The sequence below is a fragment of the Nanorana parkeri genome, unplaced genomic scaffold (genome assembly GCF_000935625.1).
Source record: "Nanorana parkeri isolate BGI_ZX_2015 unplaced genomic scaffold, ASM93562v1 scaffold399, whole genome shotgun sequence".
NCBI classification, from domain to species: domain Eukaryota; kingdom Metazoa; phylum Chordata; class Amphibia; order Anura; family Dicroglossidae; genus Nanorana; species Nanorana parkeri.
This window is the reverse complement of record NW_017306667.1, coordinates 1,038,975-1,052,726: the sequence shown is the minus strand read 5'-3', so window position 1 is coordinate 1,052,726 and position 13,752 is coordinate 1,038,975. Positions and strand designations below refer to the sequence as shown.

Below are 13,752 nucleotides of genomic sequence, written 5' to 3'. Positions count from 1 at the left end.
CTTAGTTTGATTAATTGTAGAGAATAGTACTATTTTAAAATGACAACATTGCAGCATGATTTCTTTCATGAAGTCTTTAAGATGGCAGTCACTATTTCTTCCTTGATAAATTACTCAACACAATGTATAGGTCCTGCTGTGTTGCTGGGCCACAAAGCTATTGCATATTTTGCTGCGACTAGTTACACACGTCTTTGTAATAATATAGTGAACCGCTAAAGATAAAATGTGGTGTTAGAAGCCAAAAAAGGTTACTGGCTTCAACTGATGTAACACTAAGCTTGTTACATCTAATTGTAAGAGTATTACATTGACTTTTTATTTGCATAATGTTTGTAGTTTGAGTACATGTAATACATGGTTGGCATAGCATTTTACTTACATGACCTTGTTTATGAATATATAGTGAAGTACCATAGCCTGTACCCATTAAAAACAAGCATATGTGTGAAGGAAAGATGCATGCTGTACAAGTACCAGCTATACAACAGAGCACCTGACATAACTGAAAAAAAACAAGGTCACTGGCAGCTGTGGGACTTGCAGTCTGGGGATGCTGCACAATGGGAAAAAAAACATCTTTATTTTTATTTAAATGTCCCAAAAGTGTGTTTCATACAAACGATGATAATAGAGTGATGAGCAGCATAAATGTTTTTTCTACAGAGTAATAATAAGAGTACTAGTGAAATAATGGGGCTCCTGACATTACATAGAAAAACAAGGCCACTTCTACATCTTTGAATTGCAAACAAAGTGCTCTTTTGTACTACATAATACAAAAAGTAAAAATAAAATAAAATATATATATGTGTTCTGAATTTAAAGAGAGAGAGAGAGAGAGATACATAAATATGCAGTCCACTTTTAAAGCAAACAGTACAGCTTATAAAGATGGCTATAGTGGAGGGATGTTTGGTATAAAAGCACTCCCTCTGTGGAAGTAGCAGTACAAACTCAATAAAGCTGGTGTAGCTTTAACCAGTTGACATCCGCGGTGTTAAACCCCCTTCCCATCCAGGCCATTTTTCAGTATTCAGCGCTGCGGTACTTTGACTGACATTTATTCCGTCATGCAGCGCTGTACTGAAATGAATTTTATACCCTTTTTTGGGGACACATAGAGCTTTCTTTTGGTGGTATTTATTCACCACTGGGGTTTTTATTTTATTTATTAAGGAAAAATTACAGATTTTTAAAAAAAAAACAGTTTCCCTATATTAAATTCTAAAACATTTATAATTTCCCAATTTTTTGGTAAAATATAAAAGACGGGGTCTAGTCGGGTAAAGAGACACCAAATATGTCAAGACTTAAAATTGCGCACGCGCGCGAAACCTCAAAAAAACTAAATTACCCAAAATTGGCCATAGGCGACGCATTAAAAGCTTTTACCGCTCATCAGTTTAGTGTTATCAGTGATTGATGGCCCTAAAATGATTGCTCTCACTGCGACGTTCGCGGCGATATGTAACATGTGTAGCGCAATTGTCATTTTCGCGTGCTGGCGCATGCGACGCATATTTACGTTTAAATGTGCGTAAACGAAGGTGGGGGGACTTAAACATTGTGGGGGGGGTTTACTTTTTTTTATTTGTGACCTGTTATTTTTTTAAACTTTTTTTGTTTGTGACTTTTATTTTTTTTAACTTTTTTTATTTATATAGATTTTTTTTTTACACTTATTGTTATTGCTATTATATAGGGGGATACCATCCCCCTATATAATAGCACAGGTACACTGACAGGTCCTCTTTATGGAGACATTAGGGGTCTCCAGACCCCTAATTCTCACCTAAAAAACACACTAAAACACCAGTAATTTCAATGAATGTAATATAATAAAATGTATTGGAAGGTTAAATGTGATGTAAACATTTATAATAAAAACAGAACATACTAAAACTAACATTACTTGTGACCAACAAAAAAGCTATAAAGCCCAGTAGCCCCACCATTTGGCACTTCCCTACTACTCCACCCTTTTCACTTTGCGGAGAGCCAGTTCTTTGTCGTCGATGTATGGCACCGCAAGGGACCCACCCAATGGATGGCCAACCTAAAAGAAAAATAAGTCAGCCATATTTCCCAAAACACAAATACCATCTATAACATAAAAAAAGAATACTGTACCCCATAACCCTAACTAGAAAGAATGTATCCCTCCTCCCCAAACTCCACATTTGCAAAATCTAACCCTTTGGAAACATAAAAAAACAACAAGCCTGAATACTATTGGGGAGGGTGAGCAGGGCTGACTCCTTTTCGCCCCCACCTAAAAGATGGTAAGATGGCCCCTTACTCCCAACCCCCAAGCCAAACCCCCCTATCATTACACTCGCTGGCCCTCCCGCCCCCCCCCCCAGCTTTTAAACACAAACAGAAAAAAAACCCTTTCATCCAATACTCACCTATCTCCTCCATGTTCAGTTCTGACCCACATCAGTTATGTGCCTTCTTCCACCTATGGCTCCACAGGGAACTGGACTGCATGTAAACTAAGTATTAGAATGACAAACAGTAGATTGTGTAATGGCACATATCCACACCAGATGAACATTTGACAGTCTTTACTGTATTTAAAAATTTGATAGAGTACTTATACAACAGACCAGAAACAGATCACATCAATGACTTGAAGAAGAACTACAGGAAATGTTTTTATTAACCCTTGCAGTTGAGCTACCACTGCACTGCAATGGTTAAGTGCTCGTTTGTGTCTAGAGACAAAAATAACAAAGTTATACTCGCCCAAAGCTCCAAGCCGGCCAGCTTTCACAGCGCTCCCTCCAGACTGTCTCCTACTCCACAGCACATTGGAATTTCCCTACACGTCCTCATGTCTATACACAGCGTATAGACGTGATAATTTACAGTACCTTAGATCTCTGCAGAGGAGGGGGAAAGACACTGGAAGGACCGATGTAGGAAGAAACTGGCTTGGAGCTGCTGGTGAGTATAACCTTTTTTGTCGCAAGGCAAAAACGAGCCCTTAACCCCTTCATGACTGAGCTTGTTTTTGGTTTCTGTTCGTAAATGACTGACACACTTTTGACATTTTTGCTGTGTGATTCTTCCACGTCAGTAATATACTTTCTTACAAAGTGCACCCACACATATTATATATTGTTTTTTAGAGCAGATAGGGCTACATATTTATATCACATATGTGTGTCTAACGCCTCACTTAGGACAAATACAAATTAAAAAAAGAGGAAAAAACGTAAAAAAAAACTTTTTTTCCCAGTTTTGATTTGTAGTATTTTTTTTTAACAAAACCAGCACAGCTAAAAAAAAAATGCAATACATACATTCATTTATTTGTCCCTTATTTTTAATTTTTTTACACTTTTCACTATTTTTTTTAATTTATTTACACTTTTCACTTTTTTTATACTGACAAATTTTATTTATTTAATTATATCAGGCAGTCATTGTGAATTAATCTCACTATTACTGCTTGATAAATTAATACATTTTTTTTATTATCAGGCTGCTTCAAACTTCAGAACAGCCGATAATAAGTTAGTGACACTGATCCTGCAGCAGTTCAGGATTCAGCTGTCAGTGAATGTTTCAGAAAACTTAAACATTCTACTTTCAAGAATAGATACATTATGTGTCTAATACATAACATTTTGTATCTATTCTTGAAAGTCAAAAGATAAAAAAAAAAAAGCCAGTATAGCTTGAGAGAGATATCTCTCGATCTATACGAGCTGTCAGAATGCCGGCAAAAGCCGACATGTGTGTCTGCTTTGCTGTGACTCTCAGACACCCGATATTAAGGTATCGGGTGTCTGAAAAAGGTTAACCCTTTCAGTAATGGATCTCTAGATAGTTAGACATCTATTACTGAAAGGTAACCGCTGATTCTCAGCGGTTAGCAGCCTTCTAGTGCAGCAAATAACTCGTCACGTACAGTGTACGTGACGAGTCATTTGGTCCCTTTGTGGCTGGACGTACAGTGTACATCTCCCGTCACGAAGGGGTTAAAGTGGACCTTTACCCCTTTTGGCTAAAATCACATATAAAAATCTTACATTCATTAGTTAAACAAACATATTTTTATTTTACTTACAATTTCTTGTTTTCTACTTCCTGATTCTCTTTGGCAAAAGCGATGTAATCATGCTCAAGTATTGCATCTTGGGAGGGTTACATCATGGTTACATAGTTGCATAGTTAGTCAGGTTGAAAAAAGACACATGTCCATCGAGTTCAACCTTTAAAGATATGAAAAAAAAAAAAAGCTTAAACTGAACGCTATGCCCACATTTACTCATTGTTGATCCAGAGGAAGGCAAAAAAAACCCAATAAAGCATGGTTCAATTTTCTCCAACAGGGGAAAACAATTCCTTCCTGATCCCATAAGGCAATCGGATATTCCCTGGATCAACAATCTCTGATGCTTGCAGAGCATTGCTGGGAAATCTCATCTGTAATCCCACGAAATCTCAGGGAATGGCATTTTCCTCCCCTGAGATGATGTCCTAGTAACATGTGCCAGAGTCCCAGGAAGTAAAAGGAAAATAGATTCACCTGCCCTTAGTAAAAATGGCCACCGTGAGAAGAATGGAGAGGACAAGAAAAATAAGATATGCAAAAAATAAAAAGCAGACAAATATCTAGAAGTAACCAGTTTGTAGATTGTAATTACTAAACATTTCTAAAGGTGTATTTGTTGTTATTTTGAAGATATAGGTACAGTTATTCTTTAACCCTTGCAGTTTAGGGGTAGCCTCACTGCAAGGACTAATAAAACACATTCCTGGAGTTCTTCCTTATTCCTAAGCTCTCTTACTGCACTGTACGTGGTGTTTAATTACTAAAAGTGTTTTTGCCTTGCCTTGCCGAGTCTCACTTAAGCCACCTTGATGTGCACTCTCCAGGCTGGGACTGAGTCTTTCTATGTCAGTTGGTGCCATGCTTGGGGGCATACATCTGCAGTACGCTGTTGTGCTGCGCAGGGGAACATGTGCGGCACCCTTGTGCAGAGTTTGGGCAGCGTTCTGGTGCTGTCCGTATTGCCCATACACCTAAACACAACACAAGAATGTTGCCTGTACTGTGCAGCTATCCTACTGCACACGTGCCCAAACACAGCACCAGATAGCTGCCTGTATTGTGCATGTGCCTGAACAGAGCACCAGAGTACTGCCTGAACAAAGCACCATAGTGCACCCTGTTCTGTGCATGTTAATGAAAACAGCTACAGGCAGCTCTCTGGTGCTGTGTTTTGGGTACATGCACAGTACAGCAGTGGACAGGGGGTCACTAGACATTTAGAAATCACTGACATGCTCAGGGGGCAATTCCAACTGGAAGTGTGGGGAAGTGCTGAAGAAAGGGCAGCAGGAGAGAGTCAACAGTAACAACTTAAAAAGTAAGACCGGGAACAACAAAGGATATTAACACTATAATTTGGATGGTGCTTAATGTAGATAACTATGTATGTTACACTCAATGTTTTGCAACATTTCGCCTAATTTTGTAACTGAGCTGTAATTGCATCCAGCATTTGTAACATTAAAAGACCTCCAAACTGTTGCACATCCTAGAAATGCCTACTAGCGTGAAGACACTTTTTTCAGCTTCATATGCTCGTCAGCTAAGCACTTCAAGGCTATTCAACTGTGCTCCATTAGGTTCCCAGCAAACTTGCGACTACTTAGAGACAATTTAGAGATAAAGACAATTTTTGAGATAATTCTCCTTTAAGAATAAAACATAAACTAGGATAATAACAATGGTCTACAAGGAGAAGGCCTCAGAAATGAAAGTAGCTACATTTTACCAGAATTGGGTCACTAATAAAGGAACTAAGTCCTGAGTATTAATTGGCTCCAGTTTCCAAGATACAGCTTCAGGTCAAAATTACATCAAAATAATTCAAAATTACGAGGGGGATGTGCGATTATGCTCCATAACGTTTCTGCAAAATGTGAGTAATGAGAATGGTGCCACACCAATCATTATAAATGTATCTTTTTATTGATACCAATAACATAACTTTCCATTAATTTATTGTTTTTTTATGTAACATTTTCATGCTTTTTGCATGAAAACTGACAAGCTCTAACATCAGATTAAACGACAAGGTTACATCTTTATCTGGTATCTAAACTGTGTTTTTTGGCTTTTCTCTTGTGAACTTTTGGGTCCGCTGACATCGATGGCCCCGGATCATCTGCATTCTACTCATCGTCTTTATCACCATTTGAGTCTAGAGAGTAGGATTCTGGTGGATCTGGAATAGGCAAGTCCTCACCTTGGGGTACAGGAGGGAGTGTGGATGGAATATTTGGATATTGCACGGTCTACTTCTTCTTTCTTGAGATCTCTTTTGCAATTTGGGGGAACCATGCAAAAATAGCAGTCGCTACTATCATTGGTTGGTTCCCTCCACACCATTGGGACTGCGAAAGGCACAGACTTTTTCTTCTTGTTTAGCCAATGATGCAGATAAGTTGCACATGTAATGCAACAATAATGAGGGGCCCAACTCTTATTCTGATCCCCTATTTTGCATCCAAAATATAGGTGGTATGACGTTTTTACCACTGCCGTCATACTGCACTTTTGAGATGCAAATGTAGCAGAAGTTATCTGCATTGTTTACACAGTTTCGAGGCATCTTGGCTTCTGAGGGAAAATATCACGCAACTGTTCCTTGGAAATGTTAGGCAAAGACACTTTCACAAGCCACCAGATGTAACTGTATGATGCGTAGATCTGTCCAAGACAAATGTACCTTGCAATAGAAGAACAATAAATTACAGTTAGGTAATAATCTTTAGCCTCAAACTGAAGATAAATGTATACACTTCTCTGTGGCACCATTTTAATTGTTCTACCGTACTTTGTCAAGAAGTTACAAGGCATCATGATTATTAGACACCTCCCTCCCTTGTAGGCAAATATACTCGCCTGTGTATAAATCTTTATTGTGAAATATCTTGAAAACTTGAAATCAGCACCTTTTTATCACCTGTTTTCTAATTCATCTAATCAACATATGTAAGAATTAACACATTTTATCTCAGAGGTCCATAATTTCCCAAAATTTGTAGACCAGTGTAATCTGTCAATATGCACTTGAAATCAGGGATGCAACAGTGGAAAAGATGGCGATGATGTGACCAAATTGATAAATGTCCCCGTGTTTTTCTTTTTTCCTTGTACGTGACTGGATATTCGTTGCAAATTGAATTTTCAACACATTCACTTAACTAAGAGAAATTCTCTTGCAAAATGAAAATTCACTTTCTAAGTGAACAGTCTATTTGCCTTTAGTAAATCAACCCCATATTTTTCACCTGATGGGGTATAAGAATGGAACACTCTCTCGTTAACAGTATAGGCTCTAACCAAACTCTACTCACAATGCTCTCCATCACACCTCAACACTTTTGTGGAGTACATTTTTGGGGAGTGCTCTATGGTTACAGTATGCTCACATCTGCAGGGGGCAACTGTCCTATACAGGAGGGCATCACAAAAAGTCTGCATTACAACATGCCTTGCCCTTTCACAAAGCAGCATGCACACTTCTTTTACTTAGTAATTTATTTCCCTGTCTTTTATCATTCCATGAGCTCACCAAAATTCTAATACTAGAAGGGAAATGCTTTAAAGATTGCAGCCTGGCAAAAAAAGGTTTTTTTTGTTGATTTAGGTTTGTGGCGAACTGGTCACATTATGGGAAGAATTAGCTTCAGGAAAAACAATTCACTCATCTCTAATTTGGGTCATCAATGGATATTTTGTCTTATAAAATAGTTAGCTGAACTTGTGTGTTTTAAAAAAAATATAATTACATTTTGTATAATGTTTAAAAAAAGGCATTGAGTTTCTATGATTAGATAAGTTGGTGTCCCATTGTTTGGATGGGTGCCTGGTATATACACTGTGCCAAATGCAAGTTCCATATCGCATCTGAAGCACTAATATTTTGGATATTTAAACATCATTTACCTGAATGTAAACTCCATTCTGTGGAGTTCTATGTGGTACTAAACTGGGATAGTGCTGATAATTTTGTGTGGAGCAAGTAACAGTATGTGACTAAGAAATGTTTTTGTTACAGGTCAGTTACTCCGTCTGAAAGTGTTTAGAGATGACCATGGCTCTTGGATGACAATGTTTTTCAGCACAATACTTTTCCTCTTTATCTTCTCACATATATATAATCTTTGTCTTCTTATGGCTGGAAATATGAGGTAAGTTTGAAATGGACCTTTTGTTTAATGAAATTATACTGCCTGTGGATTTGTTAGATTACTTTATATACACTTGTTTAAGTTGGGGGTCCCAAAGTACCGGCCAGGGAGCCAGTACCTGCAGCTGGCTGACAAGTCAGAATGTGGACCACGTACCTGACTCAGGGGAACAGCTACACAGTGTGCATCTCTGTCAGATGGAGACCGCATAGCTGCTCCTGGCGGTGCCTGAACTCAGTGTGTCAGAGCACAGTGTGAGTCACTGAGTGCCGGCCTAAGGAAGGATTAGTAAGGTCTGGACCAGCCGTACTAATCAATTGGACTTGATGGACTAATGTCTTTATTCAACCTCAAATACTATGTAACTATGTAACCACTGGACCACCAGGTAATGTGTCCCCTCCCTGCAAAAAATTTAAGCAGGTGAGGGGGCTCTTTCTTTTATTGTATGTTATGTGTGTGTGTAGGGGGGGTTGTTTTATTGCGTATTAATGTGTGTGTGTGTGCGTCATTCTGTGCGTGTGTGTATTATTGTTTGTGTTAGTGTGTGTATTTCTGGGTGTGGGTGTATTATCTGGTGTGTATTTGTGTGTATGTGTGTGTATTTCTCTGTGTGTGTATTTCTGTGTCTGTGTGCGTATTTCTCTGTGTGTGTGTGTGTGTGTGTGTGTGTGTGTGTGTGTGTGCATATTTCTGTATGTGTGTGCATTTCTCATAGCGCAAATTTCTCTGTGTGTGCATATTTCTCTGTGTGCATATTTCTGTATGTGTGCGTATTTCTGTGTTTGCGTATTTTTCTGTGTGCGTATTTCTCTGTGTGCGTATTTCTCTGTGTGCGTATTTCTGTGTGCAAGTATTTCTGTGTGTGCGTATTTATGTTTGTGAGTGTATGTGTGAATCTGTAAAACCTTGCCCTACTATCCAATTATTCCGGTCACATGTGATGATTTACATGTACTCCATTACGGGAGTTAAAAGAGACCCCTTACTATGTCTATTTCACGATCCTCCCCTTAAATCCACATCTCAGAATTCCTCTTTAACTCGTTGGGAACATCTGTGTGTACTTGGGGCAAACAAATTTATTCTGCAAAACTGGATCCTGCAGGAAACCCCTCACCTTTCAATTTTGAAACTTATTCTGTATACATTTCTCACTATGGACCTTTTGGACACATATCCCAGATCACTGGCACACAGTCGATGTTAGAGGACTGGTCAATGTTTGTTAGCAACGATTTATCTATAAGTCATAAAGCTAATTTAGAATCTTTTCTATTTGTCACCACTGGCTACTCACTGACATGTACCTAATTAATTGTCAACACAACCGGAGTTTATTTGGGTATCAATCATTCCATTGCCCTGGTTCTACTAACCTATCCCTTCTCTTGGATCTTACCTTACATTATCTTTCTTTTTTTTTTCTGATCTTGTATCTTAGACTATTTACATTTTTCTTTAGCAGTTCCTCCATTTTTTATGAGAATACTCCTTTAATATCTGCATACTTTTAACAATCTTGGCAATTTCGAGTTAGTTTGTTGTTGTATATGTTGATGACATATGTGGCATATGTCCTACCTCGTTCTTTTAGTCTTGTTCTTTTATGTGATGTTAACACTTAACTCTGCCTCATGAAGTTTATTATGCCTACCTTGGTTACATGTCAAACTATTGTAATCTCGAAACATACCTTTATTGACCGTGGTATTCCTTGTTTGGCCTTTTGTTGAACCTCAACAGCAGTTGTTCTGTTTGTTTTTACTTCTATACCAATGCCATTTTCTAACTAAATATGTCATTCTCATTTTCTTTTTTTCAATAAATAACTATGCAAAAAAATTAAATAAATTAAAACCTGTGGGAACAAAGCACACACATTTACTGACACTGCACACATATACATAGGTATACATACTGATATGACACACACAGAAATATTAACACACATGTTCCTCAATTTATCCTTTTTACCCTGTTACTGTTTGAGCATCATGGTCTTTATTTAAACAGAAGGTAGTAGGCATTTCTTTCATCACCTGCTTGTATCAATAGAGTGACTATCTTTATTAATTGCATCTTCTTACTATTATTATATAGGATTTATATAGCGCCAACAGTTTGCGCAGCACTGTACATTATAAAGAAGACATTACAGTTACAATAGAAATCAAGACAAGGTGGTAAGGAGGGCCTCTTGCTGAAACAGTGGTAGGACTTCCCATACTTGTATGATGTGACCTGTCAATCACTGGGTTTAAAGACAAGTGACTACATCACTATCTATCAGTCATGTCCCTGCATAAACCACTGGAGTTCATAGCATTCGGAAATGACTGAATTCACTAGGTGGCAGCATATGGTCATTTTGACTGCTTATGTATAACCTTAGTATTTCTTTGACAATACTATAATTTGAATTACAGTGTAAATAACATTATTGCTGTTTTCTCACCATGTTGTGGATCAGGAAATTATATACCTAAAACGTATCTACATTTTTTAATGTGCAGTAAGTTAGATAATATTGCCTTTCTGTTAAATAAAAGAACATTACATGCTGCATATTGTGAGGCCATATAAAATTAAGCAGACGTTATGCAAAACTCTGGAATTAGGTAAATTAAACTGTCTATAGACTTTAGAGGGCAGTTGATTGTCTAGACATGATCCAACCACCCTTAGTGCAAAAAACACCAGAGCACATTAATAACTTGTAGGTTCCACCTAGCTGAGCTTACAAGCATATTCTTTGCACACGGTAAGGGTGGGAAGCAGGAGTCTGGTGCCAGCTTATCAGGGGGCAGCAGTAGTGAGTGGGACAGGTTTTCTAATCTGTCTGGACATTAGCTCTACCCAACAGCTGCCAGCCAACTCGGAGGTTACCTACAGTTGGAAAATGCTGGATCAAGCAGCTGTCATCTGATCTTTGGGTATCTGTGCAGATAGATTGTCTGTATTGTGTTCTTGGTTATTTGTTGACTGCAAGTTACGATCAAGCATTAATGTAGGCAAGCAGGGCACTTGCACCACAACTCTGAATTATGGGCCCTTCCCTGTCTCTATCACCTTTTACATTTCATGTTTTGCTTTAATTAGAAAAACCCTCTGTACAAGCCATTTATTAACATTTGGGGACAGGAATCAGGTGGTTGAACTGCTAAGATTACAGTTTTACTTTTATCTTTCAGCCTTTTTTACGGCTGACCAATATTTCTTTTTAGAAACAGAAGTGCCCTAAGTGTTCAATCCTCCTGGCAGTTAGAGCGAGCCACTCAGTAGGCAGAAGCACTCCATACTTTTCCCATCTCAAAAGGGGAGTACCATTGTGATTCTGTAATCCTCCAACAGCCTAATAATTGAACTGGTTCAGTTGGTGTAGTTTCCCTAAACCTTTTTTTCTGCAGGTTTTCAAGCAAACCTTTCCTTAAAAAAAAAGCTTGGGGTCCCCCTTAAATCCCTTACCAGATCCTTGATCCAGGCAACAGCCTGGCAGAGCAGGAAAGGAGTGAGGAGCGTGCACCCCCCTCCCCCTTTTGCACCATACTAGGCCACATGCCTGGTATGTGTAGGTTGCTTTGCCATGCTTTCCCCATGGCGATGAGCACAAGGGCCTCTTCCCTATTCCAGTGGTTGTGGGCAGGGGGGCTTATAGGAATATATGGGTACCCAGATGCCGCCCACGTGTGAATGAGTAAATGGTACTCGCACACTTTTTTTTTTAGGTTGGGGTCCCTCCTAAAATTCTTACCAGACCTAAAGGGTCTGGTATGAATTGGGGAAGGGACTGCATGCTTTCTTTTTTTTTATGTTTAACAACATAAATTAATTTAGAATGACATTCGTAAAAAATTATGGATGCATCCAAACCAAAATTTTTGTTATCAAAGATGTACACATATGCCAACATTCATCCAATTTTAATTCAGAACAAAACAAATCTTACATGTATACTACTAACTAAACTCAGTTTAGTTCCTGACTAACAGGGTACCCCCTAATGGGGTCCTAAAAACAAACAGGTCGCACTTGTACTTTATTAAGTATTCTGTCAGCACTCAGCCTTTTCCCTCAGCAGCAGGCACCCACATCAAAGAGAGCAAGAGAGAGAGGAAGTCACTCACATACAGTCATGACCAAAAATATTGGCACCCCTGCATTTCTGTCAGATAATGCACCACTTTGCAGAAAATTGTTGCAATTACAAATGTTTAGGCATTCTCATGTTTTTTGCTTTTGTTTGTATTGGTATGACACAAAAAAGTGGAGAAAAAAAGCCAAACCTTACAAATTCCACGCAAAACTCAAAAAATGGACTGGACAAAATGATTGGCACCTTCTCCAAATTGCAAGAAATAATTGCATTCCAAGCTTGTGATGGTCCTGTAATTTGTAATGAAACTCACCTGTATCAATTAACAGGCTCTGACATGATAGAAATCACACCAGCAACTAGTTAAAATGGTGAAAAATTAACTCAACCTTTCTGTTGTGTGTCTCTGTCTGCCATACTGAGCATGGAGAAGAGAAAGAACAGCAAATAATTGTCTGAAGATTTGAGAACAAAAATTGTGGAAAAGAATGGACAATCTTAAGGTTACAAGTCCATCTTCAGAGATCTTAATGTTCCTTTGTCCACTTTACAAAACATTGTCAAGAAGTTTACAGCCCATGGCACTGTAGCTGATCTGCCTGGACATGGACAAAAAAGAACAATTGATCAAAGATTGCAATGAAGGATTGATCAAATGGTGGATAAAGACCCTTGATTAACTTCCAGACAAATCCAAGCTGACCTTCAGGCACAGGGTTCAACTGTGTCAGCTCACACTATATGTCGCCATCTGACTGAAAAGGGATGCTATGGTAAGAGACCCAGGAGGTCTCCACTGCTGACACAGAAACATAAAAAAGCCAGATTGGAGTTTGCCAAAGCTTACCCGAGGAAGCCAAAATCCTTTTGGGGTAATGTGCTGTGGACAGAGGAAGCAAAATTAAATTTTTTTGTTAAAGCCCATCATTCTACTGTTTTCAGAAAAATAAATGAGGTATTTAAAGAAAAAATACAGTCCCTACAGTCAAACATGGTGGAGGTTCACTGATGTTTTGGGGTTGCTTTGCTACCTCAGGCACTGGATGTCTTGACTGTGTGCATGGCATTATGAAATCTGAAGACTACCAAAGAATTCTGGGGTGCACTGTAGGGCCCAGTGTCAGAAAGATGGGTCTCCGTCAGAGGTCATGGGTCTTATAGGAGGACAATGACCCAAAGCACACATCAAAAAGCACCCAGAAATAGTTTTAGACAGAGTGCTGCAGAGTACTGGACTGGCCAGCAATGAGTCCAGATCTGAATCCCATAGAGCACCTGTGGAGAAATCTCAAAACAGCAGTTGGAAAAAGGAAACCCTTCCAATCTCAGAGACCTGGAACAGTTGGCAATTGAAGAGTGGTCCAAAATTCCTGTAGAGAGGTGTAAGAAACTCATTGATGGTTACAGGAAGTGGTTAATTTCAGTTATTTTTT

The 13,752-nt window shown here is 38.7% G+C and overlaps 1 protein-coding gene across 1 annotated transcript in view; it reads left to right on the top strand.

Annotated features, from left to right (window-relative positions):
* Window positions 1-13,752, top strand: part of TMEM117 (transmembrane protein 117) — a 164,399-nt gene that overhangs the window by 30,959 nt on the left and 119,688 nt on the right. The window contains exon 3 of the mRNA XM_018559482.1: window positions 8,091-8,223. Coding sequence (XP_018414984.1) covers window positions 8,091-8,223 — 133 coding nt within the window. The remainder of the gene's footprint in view (window positions 1-8,090; window positions 8,224-13,752) is intronic.